The sequence below is a fragment of the Ambystoma mexicanum genome, chromosome 7p (genome assembly GCF_040938575.1).
Source record: "Ambystoma mexicanum isolate Mex_15411 chromosome 7p, UKY_AmexF1_1, whole genome shotgun sequence".
In the NCBI taxonomy this organism is placed as follows: Eukaryota; Metazoa; Chordata; class Amphibia; order Caudata; family Ambystomatidae; genus Ambystoma; species Ambystoma mexicanum.
This window is the reverse complement of record NC_090939.1, coordinates 878986556-879011642: the sequence shown is the minus strand read 5'-3', so window position 1 is coordinate 879011642 and position 25087 is coordinate 878986556. Positions and strand designations below refer to the sequence as shown.

Genomic DNA, 25087 nt, shown 5'->3' with positions numbered 1-25087 from the left:
CAGTGCAAATTGTTGATTAATCAGGCCCTGAACTTTTCTCCCCACATCCGCAGGTGTTTCCCCTCTCTCCTGGGACACCCCCATAATGCGCAGGTTGTTTCGACATTCCCTGTTCTCTAAATCGTCCATCTTGAGAATAATGTCCTCCTCTCTCATTTTCAGGTCTGTCAGCCTGGCCTCATACTTCATGTCTAGGAGGTCTGCCTGGAGATCATTGTTTTCCATCCCCTCCATTTTGTCTTCCAAGGTTTCCACTCTCCCCTTCAGGTCTACAATGGAGGCTTGTATATCTGTGCTGATCGCCTTAATCTCTTGGAGGATATCTTTGAGGTCGTCCTTAGTGAGTGGGGTTGGGGGTGGGTCCCCTGCGGCTGGCATAGTGGCTCCGGGGGCCTCGGAATGGGGTGGGGGCCGACGGCGAAACTGCTGCAGGGAGCTGATCGCTCCAGGGAGTGGGGTCTGCTCCAGGATCGAGGCCAGGCCTGGCACCCAGGAGGCGGTGTCTCTGTGTCGGTTCCCCCGGTATAGATCCAAAGGCTCAAGTCGAGGCTTTAGGCAGTGTTAACTCCGGGACACCAAGGGAATTCTGTGGTCAAGGGCCCTGGTAAGACACCAAAGCCTGGGCGTCCGGTATTGTACTTCTCCCCTGCCGCCTCCACTTCCGCGCTCCTTCACCTCGCTGTCTCCCCACTGGGCCCCACCGTCCGTGCGCCGTGTGAAGCTGAGCGGTTGGGTTGAGGGCAGGAGGGGGGGGACTCGAGCGACCACTACGACAACAACTCGCTTTCCCCCCTCCAGCTCCTCACCTTGTATTGGCGTCTGGTTGGGCCCCTCCGTGAGGCCGGGATCAGTTGGAGCGGGTCTCCTCATGTGCGCAGCCCTCCTGGGACAGCTTTCTCTGGGTTCTCCGTGGTCCGGGCACCTGGGCGCTCACGCGGGGGACAGACGAGGAGCGCCTGAAACGGCGCGGGGTGGGCCCATCTTCTCTGGCCAGGGGGGCCGCTTTAGGTCCGGGACGGCCTTGACTTTTCTCTCCGCGTCGCGGGGGTCCTGGGTGCTAGATGCTGGCGCCTGGTGTCTCCCTCCAGGCAACGGTAGTGGGGGTGCCTTCCCCAACGTCCGGCTACCTCGCTATTTTGGTATATGCCGGGGGTGGTGATTCTTGCCCCGTCGGCGGCTCCTGTGGACCTCCGGAGCGCCCACCCGAAAAGGGCACAAAAGTGTCTCCCCAGCCTTGAACGCCGGTCACGCTAGGCGGGCTATGTCTCTCCTCCTCACAGTGGCTCTCTCCGGGGTAGCGCTGGGGGAGGCTGGCTTCTTGGGCTGCTCGGCGGGTGGGGCTCAGTCCCAGGACTAGGGTCTCCTCAAGGGCCGCTTAGAATTCCCGGCCGGGGATCCTAAAAGCGCACTAGGCCCTGCGGTGTTGACGGAGCGCGAGCTCACAGGTCCTTCATGCTCCGCGCCCCCTAGCGGTCTCTGTGTTTCAATATTTTAAATAATATTTTTCAGCCTTCCTCAATGGCAAGTAGTTCTGGTGTAGTTATTTCTACTTTCACTGCCAAAGATGGTAATCTTCCCATGAAAGTAAATAAATTGCTGAATGACCGTAAAGGCCACCCCTGGTTCACTTATGAATTAATGAAAGAGAAACAGCGGATGCTGAACCTGTAATTCCTGGAATGCTGTTGCAGGCATTATCATAACTTGGTTGATCATAAAAATTTCCTGATAAACACAAACTCTATGAATATCTCATTGCATGGCAAAAAGACCTACTGAAGGCCATTTTTAAAATAATTAACAATATTTCTTATCCCTTTTTTTGAAGCTCTCTATAATCGCCCTTGTAGAACCTCTGTTAAACATGAGTTTCCCATAAAACTCTGGAAATTAGGGAAATAATCTCTAGCACTTCGCTCAGGAATCAATGTCATCTGCTACGTCAATTGCGTGGGTCCACTGGGCCTACTTCCACACAGATGTAGGATCATCTGATTTTGGCTCTTCTGATTTCATCATTACTTTATCCAGATGTATTCCTGTTTTACTAGTCAAAACAATATCCTTGATAATGGAGGGTCTACCCTCATGCTCTGTTGAAAATGCTTGGGCACGAAGATACCTGAAACAAATTCTAGAGACTGTGGCTGAATGCATCAAACTGTCAGTAGCTCTTCCATATACAAGGGCACACCGCTACCAAATGTATTTAAGCGGTGTTCACACTACTTTCGATTAACCTCCCGCTGCATCCCAGTGATGTGGAAAATTTCCCCTGTCCTGCTCAACTGTTTGAAAAAAGTGGTTACTAGCTAGTAGAGCAGTATATAGAATGCAATTGTCTCTCGGATCCCTACTAAGCTACGTTCCGTTTGGGGAGAGGCACACAATCTGTGTTGATTGAACGTCCAGTGTGCTCTAGCAAATGGCTGATGAGCACAGTGTATCAGCTGTCCTATTGTTAGATCTTTCCTTGTCATTTGAAAGTATGGACATGATTAGTGTGAGAAACCAGAAGGTGTCTTGCCCCCTAGTACACAGGGATCTGTCATTCAGGTGGCCAGGACATGGTCATCGCTTTTGGATCCAGTTCCTGCGGGGGGACCAGTGCGGGAGGATCACCTGGGTGAGGCGTTTTCAGGGAGTTGGAGTGGGACACCGGATGGTGAGACGCGGTATTCCTCTCTTCCCTGTAACTCCTTTACTCCATCCTATCCGATGGCATATTTAGAAACTCAGCACTGCCCCCCCTTTTCCTGCATGAGCACTTTTACATGGACAACCCGCTCTGGGAGATAACAGACTCACACCCGAGCCATGTACCTGACATGTACCAATACTATGGTCAGGTAAGGTCAGGCAGTTATCGACAATCACTCACACCTGACTTCCATTACACCTTCCCACACGGATAAAAGGCGGAGCACAAGAGCACACTCTTAAGCGAGGCAAAACACACGACGGTAATACAGTTTCGAGTCGGCAGTTGAACCAAGGGAGACAGACAGCCAGGGACAAGGTTTGTGAGAGGGGCAATATCCTTGACCTTTTTGTCAGGAAGCCGCTACTTTAAAAAAACCTTCAAGGCAGAAAACATAAGACCAGGAAACCAGGCTGAAGAATCCTGCATTGTGTGTCTGAGAGACGCAGGGTCCTCCCGCATAACTGGCCAAGGCGGGGAGGTGCAGCAGATGCTGTGGTATCGTCCTTGGCTCCATGAACAAAGAAGCGACAGAGAACAACACAGCCAGTAAGTTGGGGAGACCAATGCCAGACCGGTCTGTGTTGAAGTCAAGATTGCAAGCAGCGACATTGTGAAAATGAACATTGTTAAATGTGTGTGATGAAAGACACGAGTGAAGCTAAATTGCTGGTGAATATTTGAACATTAAAAGGAAAGATACAATACCATTGACAGAGTAGTCAGGCACTGTGAATGTGCTCAGTCGAAGATCTCTGTATGGTATCCTGGCAAGAGAAACGAAAGTAGAACATTGATGTGAAGTGTAAATTGTGTTAAGTGAATCGAAGAGATCCTGCGACGGTTTAGGTAAAACCCATCGCCCATTCGACAGTCTTCGATTCTGGTACCAAAAGAGATCTGAGCCTGAACGACAGGGATCCATGGTTCGAGCCCAAACGAGGGAAGCCAAGTTATGAACATTGTGGAAAAGGGATTGGAGCCCAAACGAGGGGGATCCATGGTCCGAGCCCGAACGAAGGAGACCAAATTGTGAACATTGTGGAGAAGGGATCTGGCCCGTAAAAGGGGGACCCGTGGTCTGAGCCCGAAGGAGGGAGACCAGTTTTGAACTTATGAATATGAAAGACCCGGACAAAGGAAAAGAACATTTGTGTTTTGTTAGTTACATCAGGCACTCTGCAATAACAGACTGTCATTGAGAGAGAGACTTTGGCGCAAGGCCCTGATGCCGATGTGTTGAACTGTTACCTCGTGGCCAAGAAACCAGAGTGTGTTTGAAGCCTGCACATGCCGCCTTGCCCTGTGTTAAAAACGTGGGGAAGGGAAGCCAACTGCTCAACTATCCTGACATATCATTTCTTAAACACTTTTCTTTTGCATACATTGTTATCCCACACTATTTTGTATTTAGATTGGCAGTAGGTTTATTAGTATAGGCCCTTTTATTTTGACAGACTCCACTAGGACTGCGTTATTATTATCTGATGGTCTTAGCTTGCTCCCATCTTTAGATTTAGGCTTATATAGGCTTTCTACAAACCCATTGAAGTTCAATAAACACTCTTGAACTGTGATCACGTGTGTCTGTCTTCACTGTTTGATACCATGCCTTCCTTACATTAGCCATCCCTTAAATAGATATCATCTTCCTTGACTGCCCACTTGCAGTGTTTTGCTACTCTGTCGTAAACCCTTCCCTCTAACTTGTAGGATCCTTCATGGTTACTCTTTGGGCTCTAGTATTTTTATTAAGGACCTTGGTATTCTTCAAGCTGTGCCAGCACGAAATTGAATCAGCAATAAGTGATGTTAAGTTATACTTACACGTTTATTCATTTATGCATATGTTATTCTGCAGATTTGCGGCTGAAAATTTAAAAATGTGTGTCCTTAGGTAACATGTGTTTCGGCCCTGAGCCTTTTTCAAAACCAGACACTGATTAAATCATTCCTGTTCACTTTACTTCCATATCATATGAACATGGTGATTCTTGAAAGCATTGCTAATCTCCGGTTAATGCCCTGTCTCTGTATTAAGTCAGGGAGTTGGATCTCCCTCCGACCTCGCGACCGCGAGGAGATCCAACTCCATTACTTAATACAGATATGAGTCATGCTGTGGCCTGTAGGACACATCTCAGCGGTACCCGCATGGTCTCTGGAAGGCCATTCAAGAGGGCATTGCCAATATCCTGGTGGGGGAGGACCAAGGTTGGAACAGGCAATCTGAAGTTGTTTCGATTGATTTTCCACAGCAGTGAAAGTTGGTGTCAAGCCGTGTGGGTCTTTCTTGGTTTGTGATCCTTGTAGGAGGGATGTAGAACAGAAGGGACTTGGCCCAGATGGGCAGCTGGGGTGTCAATCGCTCGAGGGTCTTAGTGGAGAGTCAGGTCTGGATATCAGGGTGTTCACTGGTGTTGCTCAGCAGTACAAATTCAGTATTGGAGGGGTTGAGCTTCAGGTAAGCACTCATCATCCAGGACTAGATATATGTGAAGCAGGTCTTGAGTCTGTAGATGTGTTCAATGGAGGATATCTTGAGGTAGAGCCGTGTGTCGCTTGCATATTGGTGAATTTGAATGTTGTGTGGAGCCAGGAGGATTTGAGCAGTTTGATGCAACGTTTGAAGATCAAGGGGGAGAGGATGGATCCTTGCAGGCCTCCACAGGTGATGAGTTGAGTTGGAAGTCTATAGGAATCCATTTGAATGAATTGGTGGCAGTTAGTGAGGTAGACTTTGAACCTGCTGAGCAGTGTCTAGCTGATGCCTATGCAGCAATGCTGAATGTCAGTGAGTGTCTGGTGTTCTACTGTGTTTAACGCAGCTGAGTGGTCGAGGAGAAACAGGAGGCAAGCATGGCCATAGTCAAGGGCGTTAAGGGCATCTTCAGTCACCTTGTTGGTAGTTGTTTCTATGCTGCATCTGAGTCTGAAGCCAGGTTTGAAAGAGGATGCTGGTGTCGATGTGTTGGAGGAGTTCTGTGGCTACTGCCTTCTCATGGATCTTATGTAGGAAGGTAAAACGGGTGATGGTGTGGTAGTTTCTGAGGTCGTCGGGGTCCTGTGTTTGTTTCTTGAGAAGTGGGAAGATTTGTATGGTCTTGAGGATCGATAGGAAGGTGTCTTGAGTGAGGGAGCTGTTGATGATTTCCAGGTAAGGGAGGAGTTCTTCAGTCAGAAACACAAATCTAATTCTTTAGTATTTTTGAAACTATGCAGATGACACAAAGGTGTCTGGGATCTCTTTGAGATCAGTTGAGCACCCCTGCTGCGGCTACCTTGCTCAAATGCATAATATCAGCTCACCACTGGATACAGACTACATTTTTCAAGTTGATGTTGGGAAAACTGAGCTTCTGGTCACCTGAGCGGAATTCATGTGCTGTTCGTTGGAATGTTGGTCAGATGTACTTGGACTCCCACCAACCACAGTTGCTGTCTTAGGATCCTGAGAGTACAACTGGATAGCAAACTCAATCTACTAAAACGTACATAGGCTTCCAGCTCCTGCTATTTCCAACTCACAGTCTTACAAGTTTGGCTTCCTCTTTTGCTATAATATTGTGTCTTTGCTGATTTCTTCTGTATGCTGAAATTCCAAAATAAATGATCAATCACTGACCGCAGCACCTTTATTATGCAGCAGCATATTTGGTTATGGGAGTCCCGCTTTGTGAAATAATCTCCGGGAACCCTGCGCACATTTTTCTGGCTTCCGAGTTGCCAGACGATCAACTGAAAAGAAATCTGCATGTCTGTAAACCCTTACAGGCAGTGACCCTGAGGCCCTCTATGCACAATAGAGTTCAGGTCTATATACAAAATCATTCTTTTTGTTCCTCCTTCTGATTGGCTCTTCAGTATCTGTAATTTTAGGACTCCACCAACAGGTGATAGGCCTTTGCTATCCAGGAGGCCATTCTGTCTAACTCACTTGTATGATTCATTGCCCAAACCTCTCTGTCAACTAGAGAACCATCTTCAACTTAAAACATGAACGTTTCCCAGATAAAGTGTTCCATTACTCCATCTGGTTAGCTTTTCCAATCTAACACATTGCCCAGAAGCATTTATGGTTTCCTCTTGTGTATGAACTGTAATGATAAAAACAAATGCAGTATTAAAGACCCTATTACTCACAAGTGATCTTGATTCCACTGAGTGCAGTCTTCCTTGTCACAGTGTATAAGAATCTCCCTCATTTCTCCTTGACCACGTCTTCCCTCTCTTCCACTCTTGAATTCTTGTCTGCGTGATATTTGGAATTGTAAGTTCAGCATAGCTAAAATATTACCATCCGGTATCAGGCTCCAGCCTTCCCGGAGCTCTGGAACACAGGTTTTATTTCCCTATAAAAGCTTACGATTGCTCTAGCTGACTGGCACCTTCTTCCCATGCCTCGATTTGTCTGCTCTCCCTCTACCTCTTTTGCCACTGCCTTCTCCCCAACACCACCTGACATGTTCTCAACGCTGTGCCCTGCAGGTCTTATATGCAACATCCAGCCTCTTGTCATTACATTCCCAAAGATGTCTAGGAAATTGAAGAGGGTTTCCTCCAGGAGCTCCTCTTCCATTTCCATGTGGACCAGGTTTTATTTTTTTATTCCTAATTCACATGGTGTTTACCATTAATAATACCTCTTTTCTTTGGCTGCACCGGCCTATTTATTTGGACCAGTAAAGCCCTCTGTATGCAGCATCTTTGCTTACCGTTGTGGGCTCCCCTCTTGATTTAAGGGCACTTTTGAGAAAAACTAGAACATTGTTGACCCCAGATGAGGGAAGAGTACTTTAAGTAATTTGGCCATTAGTGTGGATCTCTTACAAGGCCTTCTACGCATGCTTTTATTTGAGATTCAATTATGGAAAACGATCTGTCTTCACATTTGATTGTATTTTAACCCATGTGTAAAATGCCGACCGCATAAGTAGATGTACATCAAATGTATGCGCATGTACACGCTATACTAGTGGAGGGTGACAGCATGAAATCTAGCATTAAAAAAACTCCTCCCCTCGAGACAATACAAGGTAAACACACGAGTTATTTAATGTAGCCAGCTAAGAAAAAGTGATGAAACCTGCAACATGATTCAATAATGCTTCTAGCAAATCAAGCAAAACAAGACTCTCTCACCACATATCATTTTGCTTGAAAAAGTGATCCATTGTTGCATGCTCGAGACAAAACACAAAAATAACGTGTTTTTCATGAAATGGAATACAAATATTTTCACCTTTTTGTACAGGTTTCAAAATGATAGCGACAAAGAGCTAAGATTTCATGAGAAAGAGCACGAAAGACAAAGGTTTTGGGTGGATGATGGCAGAAAACACAGGACAAGCTATGACTTGGAGAAGTTTGTGAGAAGGAATGAAGAAGATTTGAAATGGGGAAAAGGATGCCTTCAAGACCGAGGGAAGAAAGGGAACCACCACTACAGCTTCAGTGTGGAGTCATTAGACAAACTGGGTAAAGAGGACAATTTTCATAGCATGACATCAAAAGCAAAGCGAATAAGACATAAGGTTCTTTCATCCTTATCCGGGAAAAGTACATAATATTTCCCAAGTCACAATTTTCATAGTTTTCCCTGAACTAGGGCATCTATGTACTATTTCTTCATGAAGGCAATGTTTTAATGAAAAAGTTATTCTTTATTGTTGGTGAGATTACTTAATCTCTTCACTCTGGTCACTTTCATCATGCATGCAACATCTTTTACAATATCTTGGGAACCAATAATTTTGAGTGTTTCTTAGCGGTGTTGTTGTAAAGCATTGACCGATAGGGGGCCATTGGCCATAAAAGGTCTGTATTAAAAGGTAGTTGTGGTACTGAATTGAAGAGAGTACACGTTTGCATTATATGGATCATATTTTATGCTTATTTACTTGTTTATTAAGTATTTGGTTTAGAAATGCACTGCTGTTGCTAGGGTGCTAATTGCTTTTTTTACTTTTTTGGGTTGGATCATGGGACGACTTCACTGTTGGCTTGTTGTCCATTAGCGAAGGCCTGGTTTACAATTCCACTTAGTATTATTTTTACTTTTTATTTCATGACTCTTTCTTTTGTAGGCTCGAGCCCCTAGCTTGTGGCAAAGTAGACGTTTCACCAGATGCACAAGTCATAACCGTTGCAGTTTGCTCCACTGCTTGGTGTTATTTTATAACAAGTATGCCCCTTCATGATTAGGAATGACATGAGTGCATACATCTGTCTTTACAACTCCTTGAGCTTCTAAAGGGAGTCCTATAGTGCCATGAAGAACTGTTGAAAAGGCACCAGTTGGTATTTGATTCACTTTGAAGCATCTTATAAATTAATGAGTCTTGAGGAGAAATTTTGATGAACACATCAGAAGCAAGGGAGTACTCACCATGCGCATCACACACGAACAGCTGGATCTTGATTTAATTGTTGGAAACAGCATTAGGCTATCTTGTCTTGGAAATCCTGTTTTGCAACATTGTTTTGGGAAAAAGCACTAGAGGTGTTCTGGGATTGTCATGTAAAAGAGCAAGTGTGAAAGTACGTGTAGATTCGTTACACTCAGTAACTTATTCTGTAATACTCAAGAATTGGAGACAGCTGGATTGGAGCTGCGTTGGGTGGAGCAGCAAGGGCCATAGTGACAGCTGGCCTGAAGCTGAATGTGGCAGCTCTCGCATCACTGCCATGGCCCGTGCTGTCAGATGGTGATTGGTTACCAAAGTTGCCTGCTAGAGTGCCCTTGCCTTGAGCTGCATCAAGAAACCTCATTGCTGTCGCTCTGAGAACTGGCGCTATCAGAAATCCACTGGGCTGGTCATTCGGAAGCTGCCGTTCATGTTCCTGGTGTGGGAAAATCACAAATGAGTTTAAGGCAGACCTGCATAGCCTGAGGTCACCCGTTTTGGCTCTCCAGGAGGCGTGTGTGACCTACCTGGTCGGGCTTTTTGAGGACTTCATCTTCTGTGCCATCCACACAAGAGAGTGACCAGCGTGCCCAAGGATATCAGTGTTTCTTAAACTGTGAGTTTGGACTTTTACATCCATGTTTTGTTGCTCAGGTTTACCAGCTGGAGCTATTTTTATCATCTGAAGTTGTTTCCTGTGTCTGTGATTGTTGTCTCTTGACTATGTTGGACTTTTAATATGCTTCTCATTTTTTAAACTTGCCTCTTCCTCCCCCCAACATTGCTACTTTTGTTTGGGGCGTGGTTTGATTTCTGTTTTGCAACTAAGCATAATTTTTCATTATCTTGCATTTGAACTATTTATCCAGATCATCAATTAATTTCTTTCTGTTGGTATTCTTTATTCTTCCTTGTATCCTGTTTGTTGATTGAGCGTCATCATATAATTTTATTGTGCCCTTTCATACATTTTTGTAAATCGCCTTGGCACAAGCCACTTTTGAAGCAAATACACAACAACAACAAAGAACAACTTAAGAAATGTTTCATGTTGCTTTTCCTGATTTGCTGGCCCTTCCTCTTGAGTAGAAAACATTCAAACGATAGGTTAGTCAGATGCGTGTGGCGTCCTAAGGGCATCCTCTTTTTAGCCTGTGTCCAGAGCTGGATTGTATTTAATAATTCCTCCGTACAGTCAAAGGTATGCACAAACATTCAAGTTCATATTTTTATAATATCCACAGGTGTGACACTGGATCCAGAAACTTTTGAATCGCCAGCCGATAGCAGTTACCAATGTTGTAGCAGCTGAAACTCTGACTCAGATCACTGCCATTCTGAGAAAAATAATAAAAAGCACCAAATCCAAGTTAATACCTTCATCCAGACACAAGCCGGAGGCCATCTTCTATCCTTACTCTTCCACTCGAGCTCAGATGGAGGAACTTTTTGAATACAATATTTTACATGTTGTGGCTCAAAAAGGCCCTGTGCGAGAGGCAAACAGATCCAACATTGTGTGGAGTTAATTTGGCATCACAGCCTTACTCTTCCCGTCCAGTAGGCCCAGCTGACTCCCCAAAGCTGCTTTACCTGACTCAGTGTCATTTGCCTGCTCATGGCAGTGGCTGTGCTTTTACTGACACTGCACACATCGCCATATTTTCTGCCAGAACCTCCATGAATTCTGCATCCACTTCTGCCCAAATGCCAGCGACATTCCAGACTTGTTTTGTCAGCTCTGTCCCTCCTATTTAAAACAATCAGAAAACATCCCTGTGTTTTGCATGCAGAGCCTGATGTCCCTTTTGCAGAGAGGTGCCATAGACGCATGTTCAGCTGTTTATGACACTAACAACACAATGCATCCCTCCTATTTTCCTTAGTGATGCCTTGGAATGATCAAAGTGACAATGATGATGCAGAGTATGGGATCTTGTTCTACCTTTATATACAGACGTGGGTCTGTATGTGAATCTGCAAAGGACCAGTGGCTTTGGTGCTTCCACTGAATTCCCATGCCATTAAACTGGTCTTCTGACAAGTTTTTCTGGTTTTCTAATGTGGAGCGTAAGACTGGCGGAGCTGACGCATATTATTTTGGCGGTCACCCAATGTCACAACCCATTTCCTTGAACCCCCCGGGCAGGCCCATGGCCAGGAGGGGTCTCAGTTCAGGCCCCCAACAAGTTTAGGCATCCTTGGCCAAGGCCCTCTTGGGGCAAGTCCTGGCGCCTTTGGCGCCAGGCTCATACTTAATGAGACTTGTGCTTGGTGCTGGGGACAACTTTTTCAATGCCAGTCAACATGGAGGCATCCACATAGCTTGGCTCCTGGGAACCATGCTATGCGGTATAGTGTTTTGGGTGTGGTAGCCTAGGGACTCCTTTTCCTGGACTATTTTTCTTGAGGCTATTTAAACCACACCCGATTGGAAGAACACGCTTCGCGTTACTTTGAGATCCAGCAACGTGATGCTCACTGTGTTCTGCAGCATCTGCAAACCTCGGATGAACTGCACCTGAAAGGACAAAAGGACATCATTATTAGCAGCAGCTCACCTGAGATTCCACCGTTAGCTTTCCACTGCTCCTGCGAGCAGCATCCAAGGAACAGCGTGCCTCCTGGATCGTCGAACCTGCAAGAGAGAAAAGAGACATTAGACAATACATTTGAGCTGGAGCTTACCTCAAGTCACCCCTCGATCAGCACCGCTCTGGAACTCCTTGCTCCAGTGAACACCACAACCTGCGGGAGCAAAAGACAACAGGTTAGCAAGGCAAGACATCATCATAGCGCTGCGCAAGCACTCACCTACCGCATCAAGGCGCTCTCGAAACACCATCACTCGCCAGTGAGTCCAAAACCAGCCAACGTTCCACAGCGGTCTTCCGCGCACCTAAAGAGAGAAAAAAGACATTAGTAAATCAAGGAAAGGCTTACAGTATACAGTAATAAGACCTACCTGAGAGACTCTAAAAGGGCAGCATCAGTGAAGTAACTAGATCGCATTCGCCCACAGAGGACAACGCACCCCTGCCAAGAAGGCAGGACGGAGAGCACGCCAAAACCCAAAACAAGGTGAGGAAAGGTCCGGGAGGGGGCGCGGGCATACCGGGTGTTGGGAGGCTCTTACCCCTGTTGCCCAGACTTGAACATTGCCCACCTGTTTTCCAGGCAGAACTTCCCCGCTGATAAATCCAGGGAGTGACCAAGAGGGGTACCAGAGTCCCGGCAGCTGGGTGGCGTCCCCGTGGATACCAGGTGAGCGTAACAGAATGCAAAGTCAACCAAACCTATCCACCTGGGCGCCATGGAAACATCAGAATTAGACCAATTGGCCCAATTGTTGGGAGAGCTTCATGCCGAGGTTCACTCGGCCAGACAGGAGACTAACGCTCTTCGGAGAGACTTATTGGTGGCTAAAGAGCGTACCGAAGACATTAGCAGGCAAGTCTTGCAATCCCAAGCGGGTCAGACGCCTCTACCTGGGAGCAACCCACCGATGCAAAATCCTAGCATGTCAACCACAGCCTCACCTCCGGTACAAGTCGTGTTACCAGGTACAGTTCCTTTGGCACCACCGGAGAGGTTTGCTGGAGATCCACGAAAATATGCAACTTTCATGAATCAATGTCGCCTCCATTTTCTTTGCAGGCCGGGAGCATTCCCAAATGACCAAGCCCAGGTAGCTTTTGTTTTATCATACCTAAGTGGCAGTGCCGCAGATTGGTCGGTACCGTTGGTATCCCATGATGACCCTTTATTACATAACTTTGGGAACTTCCAGAGGGAGATGGAAAAACTCTTTGCTCGCCATACCCGAGAACAAGCTGTGGATAATGAACTCCTTTCCCTCAGACAGGGGAATCAGGACCTACTAACGTATACCGCCACTTTCAACCGATTGGTTGCTGAAGCGAGGTGCCCTGAAAGAAAAATAGAACCACGCTGTTTCACCGAGGCCTACGAGGCGAACTAAAAGACGTCCTAGCTCAAGTGGTTGACCCTCCCAGGGATTGTTCAGAATTCATAGACTTGGTAGTGCAACTGGACCACTGGTTGCAAGATCGAAAGGCAGACCGTTCGAAAATGGACCTATGGCCAGTGTATGCTAGGCCTAGAGACAATGCACCTTGACTACAAGAGAATAATGTGGAACCCATGCAAATCGGAGGGTTAAGGCCCCCTCTAACAAAACTAGAACGAGATAAAAGGAGGCAACTACAACTATGTCTGTACTGCAGAAAGTCAGGGCATTTCCTGAAGGACTGCCCAGTAAAACCTCAGAGGAAGGTCGTTGGAACCACCGAAAAGGATGAAGAGAAGGAGTGTCAGTCGGGAAACTGCTTAGCTCGGTAGACGTAGAGGTCAGTTTGTCGAGTAAGGGAAATGAGCCACCAACCTCACACTTTGCAATTCCGGTGTTCTTAATCAATAACCAACGGTCGTCAAGAATGCATGCCATTGAAGCATACATCGACAGCGGAGCAGTTGGGAACTATATAGATCAGGATTTAGCTGCAGAGATGGGGCTTCCCCTATGTTCCAAGCTGACTACAGACAAGGTAACCACAGTGGATGGAACTGAAATCGCTTCCGGACCCTTAACCCAGCGCACAGCTGAAATAACCTTGCTGTGCCAGGATGGACACCGAGAGCTTATTTCGTTCGATCTCATCAAGGCACCTCAATTCCGGCTTATACTAGGGATGCCATGGTTAATCGCTCACAACCCTTTGATTGACTGGCGGGCAAGAAAATTAACCTTTACCAGCAACTGCTCTCCAGCCTGTTATTACCAAGGACCAAAACCCGCTTTTAGTATCTCTACGACTCCAGAAGTGGCAAGTTTGGGAGTGACTAGTACCTTGCCTGAAGAATACCAAGACTTCCAGGATGTATTCCAGAAGGACCAAGCGAACACGCTACCCCCGCACAGGCCCTATGACTGCCAGATCGACCTTTTTTCCGGTGCTCAGGTTCCTTGTGGCAGGATTTACGCTCTCACGTAACCCGAAAACCTTCATCTGAAGGCCTATTTAGACCAGTACCTCGCAAACGGATTAATCCGCACATCCAAGTCCCCTGCAGCCAGTCCTTTGTTCTTCGTACCGAAAAAAGAAGGGGACCTAAGAACCTGTATTGACTATCGCGCATTAAACCAGATCACTGTAAAGAACCGTTACCCCTTGCCCCTCATCCCTGAGATGTTGGACCAGGTCAAAGATGCCCAGATTTACACCAAACTGGACCTTCGAGGAGCATACCACCTGGTGCGGGTCAGAAGCGGAGACGAATGGAAAACTGCTTTCTTCACCAAATATGGGTTGTTCGAATATCAAGTCATGCCCTTTGGGTTATGCAACGCCCCTGCAGCGTTTCAGTATTTTATGAATGACGTTTTGAGAGAGTTAATAGATGTCTGCACCCTAGTGTACATAGATGATATCATAGTGTACTCAACTTCAAAACAGGATCACGTCAAGCATGTCCATTCAATCCTCTCCAAGCTCCGGGAACATCGTTTATATGCAAAACTGGAAAAGTGTTTTTTCCACGTCACCGAAGTTGAGTTTCTGGGTTTTATTCTTACACCGGGAGGCATCAGAATGGACCTGCATAAGGTGGACGCGGTTTTGAAATGGCCATCACCAACATCCGTAAAAGGGGTACAAAGCATGTTGGGCTTTGCGAATTTCTACCGCTGGTTCATACCAGATTTCTCACAGGTTGTACACCCGATCACCACCTTGTTAAGAAAAAATAATAAAAAATTTGGTTGGACAGAAGAAGCAGAAAGAGCCTTTCAGGACCTCAAGAAAAGATTTACCTCTGCGCCAATCCTGCGACATCCTCGCACCGATCTCCCCTATATCGTGGAGACAGACGCTTCCAGCATAGCAATGGGAGCTGTCCTCTCGCAAAGAGACCCAGTAACAGGCCAGCTACATCCAGTGGCCTTTTGGTCGAAGAAATTTTCCCTCCCGGAGATGAATTATGCCATCACGGATAGGGAACTTTTGCCGATCAAGTCCGCCTTTAAGGCCTGGCTGCATTACCTTTTGGGGGCCAGACACACCATCACAGTTATCACAGATCACCGAAACCTGCAATATCTTAAATCAGCCAAAGCCCAGTCATCACGGCAATTGCGGTGGGCCCATTTCTTCGCCGAATACCACTATGTCATCACTTTTCGACCAGGGGTCAAGAATGGAAAAGCTGACGCACTCTCTCGCACAGGCACTGATGACCTGGTATATACTACTCCAGATCCAGTCCCCATCATACGGGAAGATAAAATCTTGGGTCTCACTACGGTCTTAACCCAAGCTGAACTTAAGAACAGGATTCAACAAACTATGAACCCAGACACCCTCCTCGCCTGGCAAGCACAAGGGGAACAATATTCCATTAAAGATCATTTACTTTTTTTTAAGGATCGGTTGTACGTACCCGCCAAAGACTTACAACAACAGATTGTTGCTAGTTACCATGATTCCCTGATCGAAGGGCACCCAGGAATCACCAAGACTCTGGCCAAGGTAAAACAAAACTTCTGGTGGCCAGCCTGGCGCAAAGATGTCATTCAGTATGTTCTGTCCTGCGGAGTCTGTGCGCAAAACAAGTGGCAGAAACAAAAACCATCCGTTCTTTTACAACCTTTAGACATTCCACCCACTCCCTGGCACACTCTTTCCCTCGACTTCATTACTGACCTGCCTCCTAGTCAAGGATTTAACACCATCCTGGTGGTAGTGGACTTATTCTCTAAGATGGCGCATTTTTTCCCACTCAAAGGCCTCCCTGACGCACCCACTTTAGCCAAGGTATTCCTGAATGGTATTGTAAAACTACATGGCTTCCCTTCAGTCCTGATCTCCGATCGAGGTAACCAATTCATCTCCAACTTCTGGAAGAAATGTTTTACTATGGCTTTTTTCTCACTTTTATTGGGGTTCATTACAAGGTCCTCTTCAGAGCAACCGATCTGTTTGACTGTTGTTTCATTTTTCTTCACCCAATTCTTCAGCAGTTTGTTGTTTCCTCTCACGAGCTCTGTATTGATGATATTAAAGATTTCCGATCTGGTAGGTAGTAGGATCTTTCTGTACAGCATTAAACTGTTTCGTGCTGCTGCTGCTTGCAATGAGCATAGACTCAATTCTCGTTGGATCAATGCTAGTGGAGCTGATGATGGAAGGTTCATGACTCGCCACCAAAAGTACCCTTCTAATTTTGGCCAGATTTTATCTGGCATGAATGGCATAGCTTCAAATCTATGGGTTAAAGAACGGATTACTTCGGCTTTGTAGAAATCTACTTCTGGAATGATTGAAAAGCGTCCGTAATGCTACTGCTCTAATTTGCGTAGCCAGTTTTTTAATCTTTTCAAAAAGGACATTTCCACTATGCTATTGCTTAAAGTTACACCGAGATACTTAAAGTATTTCACCTGTTCTATAGGTGCGCCTTCTAGGTACCATTGTGACTTCTGAGATTTCTTTGTGGGTTTTTCTGTGGTCATGATCTTGGATTTTCCTTTATTAATTTCTAGGTTATTGGCTTTGATGTAATTTGTCAGGCTTTCAAGTTGCCATTGTAAACCGATTGCGGTCTGATCCACCAGAATCAGGTCGTCAGCGTACAGGAGTCTCAGGATTTTAATCCCTCCTATTGCTGGAGGAAACGAGCGAAGGCTTTTCTCATGATGCTGATAGTCTGCCAGGTAAGCGTTGAAAAGGGCTTGCGCGAGTGGGCAGTCCTGCTTTACTCCTCTAGATGTTTGGATTCCAGCCGATAGTAGACATGAGCGGTTTAGACCTGCTCTCATTGATGTTTCTGTATATAGAGCTTGGATTGGTTTAGGGCTATCTAAGGGGCACTTTTGGGTTGCCAGCTTTAGCCATATGGTTTCTCTAATGACCTTGTCAAAAGCCTGGACCAGGTCAATGAAAGTGAGGTAGATCTTTGGTTTCCCCTCCATCACCTTTCCCTTCAGAACGCTTAGGAGTAGGATGTTGGCTATTGTACCAACATTCTTCACGAAGTGTGTTTGAAAAGGGTCGGCACATCCTGCTGTTTTTACCCATGCCTGAAAAAGATTCAATACCATTGATCCAAAGATTTTATCAGTTACGTCTAATCAGTCGATTGGCCTGTAGTTCTTAGGGTTATATTTCGTCCCTTTTTTGAAAATTGGCACTTTGATAGCACGCCTCCATGATTCCGGAATTGATCTTGTGGTTATGCACTTTTTAGGTCCTCGGGGATAGAATGCCCCAAATCATTGGGATGTTGCTTGAGGTCGGCGTTGGTAATGCCGTCAGGGCCAGGCGCCCTTTCATCTTTAAATGGGCAACAGAGAAAGTTCCCTTCAACTAAAGAGAACAGAGGGCACTGCAAATGTGTTCTGGCCTCAACACAAAGTCTACGCCCCATCCTAGACAGATTTCTGAGTAACTCCTTACACAAAAAGAAATTCAACACTAGCTCAGATTTAGCAGAATTAATCTTTGGAAGGCTAGCTTGCTTACACAGACCTGATGGAGGTACATGTTGATATCCTTATTCGCAAGTACCACAGTCAGACTACAAGGCTGTGAGAGTTGACCATGGTTTTAGCCACAGCATATGCTCATTTGAGGAGTCACAGATACATATTTCCTCTACTTGGTAGACTGACCCTGAACGCTGACTTGGCATTAAAAGCAAAGGCAATCCCCTACCATGTGCTCTATTTTACACAGACAGGTCCTTATGAGCCTCCCTTTCTTTCCCCCGACCCTCACTGCAGAGACTGCAGTTCTGTATGCAAATAAAGGGTCAACTCCCACTAAACCCACCCATCCTTCCCCAGACATGATTCAGTACATTAATTAGACGATAAACATCTCCTGGCCTCAGCCTTCTCAGGAGACTATCAGCTTTCAGAGGCTCTTTATGTTCATGGCATCTTGCATTTTCATTGAGTCTTTTTCCAAGATGACAATGTCATCTCTTTGGGCTATTCACTCTTAATGGAAGTATTTTTCAGGACAAGGAAGTGGATTCTTGCCAATTCAATGTGAAGCATCAAGGGGTGGACATTGCAAGCATATCTAGGAAATGACTCTATGGCCCGACATGTGCCTGCTTTTTTTTGGGATGCATTTGAGAGATTAGTCCATCAACCAGAGATTAATTTATAAATTGACCAACTGGAGCTAGGCACTCCACACTCATGTTAGGGGTTTTCTCATCCCAGTGCAGGTTACGAGTCTGATATTGAAAAACAATAACACTGTTATGCATTATACCAAGTAGCACGGTTGAATTGACTCCAAGTCTCTCTCCCACAGATCCATAGAAATCTGGTTCTGAGATTAGGGGAAAGAGCACATAAATGCAGATCATCTCAGCAGAAAAGGTTGAATTCAGGTGCATGGGATCTACACTAGGGCATAGCAAGGGGGAGAAACTTTGCCCAATAGGGCTATCACCAGGTTGATCGGCTTGCTTAACCGATAACCAAAGTGTCAAGGTATCCCCCTCCACAGCAATCCCTCACAAGTGGGTAATGCAACAGGCTTGTTACTGGATTAATATTTTTTGCACTTTTATACATTTCACATTTCATTTTAAAAAACATTGCGTTTCATCCTGCAGAACTAACATTTGAACCTGTTGCAGCTGAGCCATTGCACTCCTTTAGACCTCCTTCCACAGGAATGGGTTAGAAGTCTTCACCTAAATCTAAGGAGCCCAGTTATATTTTTGGAGGCTCAGAAAGTTATGTTGAGATCATTCTTGCAGCGAAACAATCATGCACTGAGGAAGTGCATACAAGCACATGGGAGAGGACAAAGGAATAGTTAAATGGACAGTATCTAGACCATTTTCTTATTAATCATCTTCAAATGTCGGTTTCCTGGTCTCAAAATGGGCTATATGCAGGCATGGTAAAGGGTTACTTGACTTTCATTTCAGTGTTTAAGGATTCACTCAACCAGCGGTCTTATTCCAAGATTCCAGTGACAAGCCAATTTTTTGGGAACTTTATGGGCAGGCTGTCATTTAACGGTGAACATTATGGCCGGTGGGTGTTGTAATGCTTTCCTTATTATGTCTTATGCCTCGGAAAGTGTAAACAAAAAATACTCTCCAACACGTATCCATCATAATTTTGTTTACCCTAGTGATGTAACTTGTTTTATAGTCATAGATTGTAAATATATTTATTTATAACATTTTTGTAACACACAAACCCGGAGGTATCCCAGTGTTTGTACAGAGTAAGTGGAGATAGGTAAATATAATACATTTGGCAAACATGGGTAAGAGTTTGAAAGTGTGGTGCTGACGAGGTGCGGCTTGATGCATACGCGTAGTCATATCTGTCGAAAAGTCCCGTTTTTAGTAGTCTCTTGAATGTAGTATGGGATGGTTTGTTCCCTATAGCCGGTGGCAGGGTATTCCTAAAGGTGGGTGCAGTGACCCTAAAGCTTGTTCCGCCATCTTGGACACGTTTCAAGCAAGGAGTGTTGAGCGCAATGATCGAGGACCGAAGCAGCAGCTTCTGTTGATTCCTTGTGATGATCTCATTTAGGTAGAGGGGGGCTTCCCTGTAGATGCAGCAGTTGGCGATGGAGAGGGTCTTAAAGTCTATACTTGCTTTTATAGGTAACCAGTGTGATTCACAGCAGAAGAGTTGGAGCTTGGCCAGGTTGGAGGCTGAGGTGCCTTTCAGAGGGTAAGGCAGTTGGTGATGGAGAGGAACTTTATACCCAGCGAGATGAGCTTAGAAGTGTAAGCTGTTGATGCAAGGACGTTGACGTGTTTTGTCATGACGAGCTCAGCATCAAGGTACACCCCGAGGTTTATACTTTTTTGAGAACAGGTATGGAGACACCGTCAATGTGAAAAGACAAGTAGGACCATACCAGAGTTTTGAGTTCATTGGGCGAGCCTACAAGGAGCAACTCTGTTTTCTCGTCATTGAGACACAGGTTATGTGTGGCCATCCAATTTTGTTTGGCACTATATATGTTATTTATGGTGGTGGTGTCATCAGTGTAGTTGCCTGTGATGGAGATGAGGATCTGTGTATCATCTGCAAAATTCATATAGGGGATGCCCAGGGTGTCGAGGATATTGAAAAGCGGTTTGGTATAAGTGTTGTACAGTGTGGGGGATAAGCAGGAGCCTTGGGGGACACCAATGTGGACTGGGATGGGGTTGGCTGCTGCATTGTCGACGGCAACCCTGGAGGTACTGTCGCAGAGGAAAGATCACACCCAGGTGGTGGCTCCTGTGGAGAAGTGGAGGAGGGAGCTGAGGTGCTGGGCGAGTATGTCATGATCTTCCAAATCGAAAGCAGCCGTAAAGTCAAGGAGCAGGAGTAGAACTATGTTGCCAGTATCCAGAATCCTGTCTAGCTGTATTTTAAGATTGAGTATGGCATTTACGGTGCTGTGTCTGGGGCGGAAGCCAGACTGTCCAGCTCCGAGTAGAGAGTGCTACTCAATTTATTGTTGTACTTGCAGGTAGACAATACGGTCTAGGATCTTAAGCACAAATGGCACGGTGGTGATGCAACGGTAGTTGGGTGGCATGTTAGGGTCGGAGAGTTTTCTTAGGAGAGGTGTGACCTATGCAGATTTGATGCTTCTTGGCACTGGGCAGGTTTTGAATAGAGGCAGTCACAAAATTCGGAATAGCGGGGGTCATGGTGGAGGCGCATAGTTTTATGATGTGCGCAGGGCATTCATCTCCCTTATAATAAGAGGGTTTGAGTGACTGGATGGTATCTGAGACCATGTTTTCAGAGACTATGGAGAAGGAGAAGCATGGTGGTGAAGCTGCGGTTGCCTGGGTCACGAGGGATGTGTCTACAAATGAGACAGAGCGACCTGGTTTGGCTGCAAGTTGAGATTTTCTCAGATTGATTTTGTTGCGCAGTAGATACATTTTATTGGTATGGCATTTTGGATAGTAGTGCATCACAGTTTGTCGGCCATAGTGTGGGTATTGGTAGGCACTGGTGACTCCAGTTCCCTTAGTATGGTGAATAGTTCCTTTGTGTTGGTGCTCGCATTAGCAATTCATTTGTCATCAGAGGTTGCTTTGTGCCTGATGACTGCTTTTTTGTACGTTAAAGAGTAGTTGGATAGGTATAAGCAGTTTCCTGTGGAAGGGAGTCGCTTGGAGAAATGTTTGAGTGCTCTCTTAGAACTATGGAGGGTGACAAGCTCATCGGAATACCAAACGTTAGTGGTTTTGTTTGGGCGTTTTACATTTTAATGGAGCATGAAGGTTGATGGTGAGTTCGAGGCAATGGTGGTAAAAGTCGGCTATGTTTTCCAACTCGTTGGAGCTGAGCGGGGTGTCGATGAGTGCGGACGGTAGCGTAGGTCTGAGTATTTCGTTTCTTGGTATTTATAACCATGAATTGAGTCTGGGTGGGAGGTATTTTGGTAGGAAATTGGGAGTGCAGGAAAGAAGATTCAATTAGGTGGTGGGCAGACCGAGGTATGGGATTAATGGCATTGATGTTAATGCTGGCATTGGTGGAGAGTACCCAGTCTAAGATGCGACCTTTGATTTGTGTGGGAGCTGTGATTAGTTGAGTGCAGTTCACATCTGTGAGTGCTTGGAAGAGTACCATACCTTTGTGATCTGCTGGGTCCTTGTACCCAAGATTCATGTTTCCCAATATAATGCATTTGATGAGGGGTTTGAGTAGGGGGGTGTCCAGCAAGGGGATGTCCAATTCAGTTGCGATAGATGTCGTAGGTTGCCGATAGAGTAAGAGGATATTGTATGTAGACTGAGGGTTGCATGTCCTATAATGGCTGTTGTGAGGGATCAGCGGATGTCTAAAGAGGATTTGGCGATTATGCTACGTCTCGTCCCACTGCATTGGTACGTTCAGTTCTGAGATGGTGTACTCAGGTGGAATGGCGAGAGCAAGGAGTAGGCCAGTGGTGCTGTGTAGCCAAGATTCTGTGATGACTAGGAGGTTGAGGTCTAGAATTAGGTTGTGGATTTCAATAGCGTGAGCTCCCAGGAAGCGCACATTTATGAGTGCACATTTCAGGAGATGTCTTTAGAGATCTGCATAGAGGTGCTAGGGCATAGGCAGGGGGGGTTGTGGGCATTGTGGGGCGGGGTGGTGGATTGAGGTGGCATGTGCGGGAGGTGAAACGTAGTAGTCTGGTACCTGTGATGGCGTACAAGGTGTCTGGCTTGGGAGGGCTGTAAGCGCTAGTTCGAATGGATTGTGTCCTCCCACGTATTCCTCATCTTATGACAATATATCTCTCCAGCTTCTCTGCTTTGGAATTTTTTTTTGACAGAGGGCGCTCTATGCAGAGTCGCCTCGTGGATGTCCCTCGTCTTCGACACCGTTGATGGCTATTTTCGACTTTGTCGAAGCCTTTTATAGACCTGTCCCTAAGAAAGACTATTTTAAGTCTATGGGGGTCATTACAAGTTTGGAGGTAGCCATGCGGCTATTAGCAGCATGGCTACCCCCTTACCGGGTCCGGGTTTCTCGAATGAGGAATTACCGGGCCATTCCAACCTTGGAGGACCCGGTAATTCCTCATTCAACGAACCCGGACCCGGTAAATCCCCATTCGAGTGGATTGTGTCCTCCAACGTATTCCTCATCTTAGATGTATTCCATCCAGCTTTGCTGCTCTTTGGAAATTTTTTCGGCAGAGGGCGCCGTGCGTCGATGTCGTCGAGTCGATAGTCCCTCGAGGGCCTCCGTCGAGGGTGACGTCATCGGGTGTATAAGTAGCACGCGCGGCACCCATTGGCCTCAGTTCCGTTTTTCCGCAGTATGTTGCTTCGGACAATCGGTGCCTCGAGTTCTGTCAGGAAATATAATATTACGAGAAGAAATAATGTCCTCGTCATCGACGCCGACCACGACCCCGAGATCAGGTTTTAAGAGTAGTGCAAGTAGTGTGGCTCAAAAATGTCGATCACGGACCCGCACCGCGAGTGTTTGTGGTGTCTCGGGGAAGGCCACGATATGGAGGCATGTTCGAAGTGTCAGGCGATGACGGGAAAGGCCTTGCGAGAAAGGAGAGGAAAGCTACAGGTAGGTCGGAAGGATCGGAAAGCGTTGAGTCGAGACCCCATGGGGAAAATTCTCCTCGACCCGAAAGGCATAGATCCAGATCTCGAAGCGATTCTCATCGCTCGTCGTCTTCGTCAAAAAAGTCGAAGAAACGACGCCATAGATCTCCCTCCACCTCGTCGTCAGACGAGTCTCCGAAAATGAAATGCCCCACAAAACATTCGTCTTCCAAAGATTGGGAAGCATTTAGGGTGAAAATGATGGAGGTGTTTGAGAAAGCGAAGCCTCGGTCCGTGCCTTATTCGGAAGCTGGCCGGGAGCGTCATCGCTCCGACACTCGCGCGTCCTCGAGCCCGGGTGATAGTAAAAGGAAGGATAGAGAACCTTCCAGGACGCCGAACGAAAAACGCTCCAGTCGACCGCTCGAGGTCACCGACGCCGTCCGAGACCTTCCACACCTCGAAGGGGAAACTGTCGAAGGCCGCCTCGAAGCAGACCCTGTCGACGACCACGATGTCAATGACGCCGTCGACGTCTTTATCGACGTCGACGCCGAAACCTTCAGCGCCAAAGGCTCCAACCAAGCCAGGGCAGCTAGAAAAGGAGAAGGAGAAAACTGCAAGACATGTATCTTCTTCAAAATCTAGTATTACACCTCCTCCTCCTCGTCCTCGTCCTCCTCTCCCAGAGAAGGTTTTCAGGCCTCTCCCTAGGAAGGAGTTTTTCAAATCCTTGACCTCAATTTTTGAGGATCAGGAGAGGAGAGATCCGAAGAGGAAGATGTAGCTTTTGGGTTGGAATATGGCACCCAAAATGTCCCAGAATGCTTAATATCGGAAGAAAGCAGGATGAAGGATTTGGTGGAGTCCTTACATAATGCAAGTGGCATTGATACCTCTCCTGAGAATGATTTTGGTAGACCAGATCCAGGAGAGCATGCCAGTCCATCTTATCGTCAATTAATGACAAAGGTGGTAGACTACTTGGGATGGGCTAAACCAACAGCCCAATTCGTCCAGGACGATTTGACAGACATATTGGATCATGGTCCCACTGAAGACCCAGTTTTACCTTTTCATGTAGCCTTACAAAACAGGGTGGGCAAGAATTGGGAAACTCTGGATTCTATTCCTCCGGTGAATAAATCCCTAACATCAAAATACCGCCCAGCCAGTAGGGACCCCGGCTATCTGTCAAAACATCCAACTCCCGAGAGTTTGGTCATACGACAGCCACAGCTTCCAACAAACTTGCGTACCCGTCTATCCCTCCAGACAGGGACGATAAGCGTGTGGATGGTTGGGCACAGAAGGTATTTTCAGCCGGGAGCATGGCATTAAAATCTGCCAACTCCACATGTGCCTTGGCAAAATTTTCGTACACTCTGTGGGAGTGCATCGCAATGGCGGCGGAGCACATACCAGAAGGGAAGAAAGGGAAGGTTTCCTAGCCATCGTTAGAGATGGAAAGGAGGCCATGCAGGAATCCCTTCAATCTGGATTGGACACTGCGGATAGTGTAAGCAGGTACATGGGCACTAGCACAGTAATGCGCAGGTTTGCATGGTTACGGAAGTCGGGTTTTGCACCGGACGTACAGAACCGCCTCCTAAACATGCCTTTTGACGGGTCTCACCTTTTTGGCAACAAGGCTGACGAGAGCCTTGAGAGGTTGCAGACCTCAAAAGCAGCGGTCAAATCTTTAGGAGCTGCTATTAGGCAACCTCAGCTTTTTCGTGCACAAGGACAATCATGGAGGGGACGATCCTATCGTTATTATACCTCATACGGGAAGACGAGAGGAATGGCCAGTCAAAGGGGCCAAAGAAAAGCCACTCGTGGTGGATGAGGAAAACGTGCTAAGCCAGCTCCAGCTGCAGCCTCTTTGCCATCAGCGGCTGCAACA

General features: G+C 46.5%; 1 protein-coding gene across 2 annotated transcripts in view; it reads left to right on the top strand.

Moving 5' to 3' along the window:
* The window catches only part of UPF3A (UPF3A regulator of nonsense mediated mRNA decay), an 819005-nt gene that overhangs the window by 706184 nt on the left and 87734 nt on the right, over positions 1-25087 (top strand). Inside the window, exon 9 of one of the 2 annotated variants that reach the window (XM_069637114.1) lies at positions 7956-8179. The exons of the other annotated variant lie outside the window; for it this stretch is intronic. Coding sequence (XP_069493215.1) covers positions 7956-8179 — 224 coding nt within the window. The remainder of the gene's footprint in view (positions 1-7955; positions 8180-25087) is intronic. 2 annotated transcript variants of the gene reach the window in all.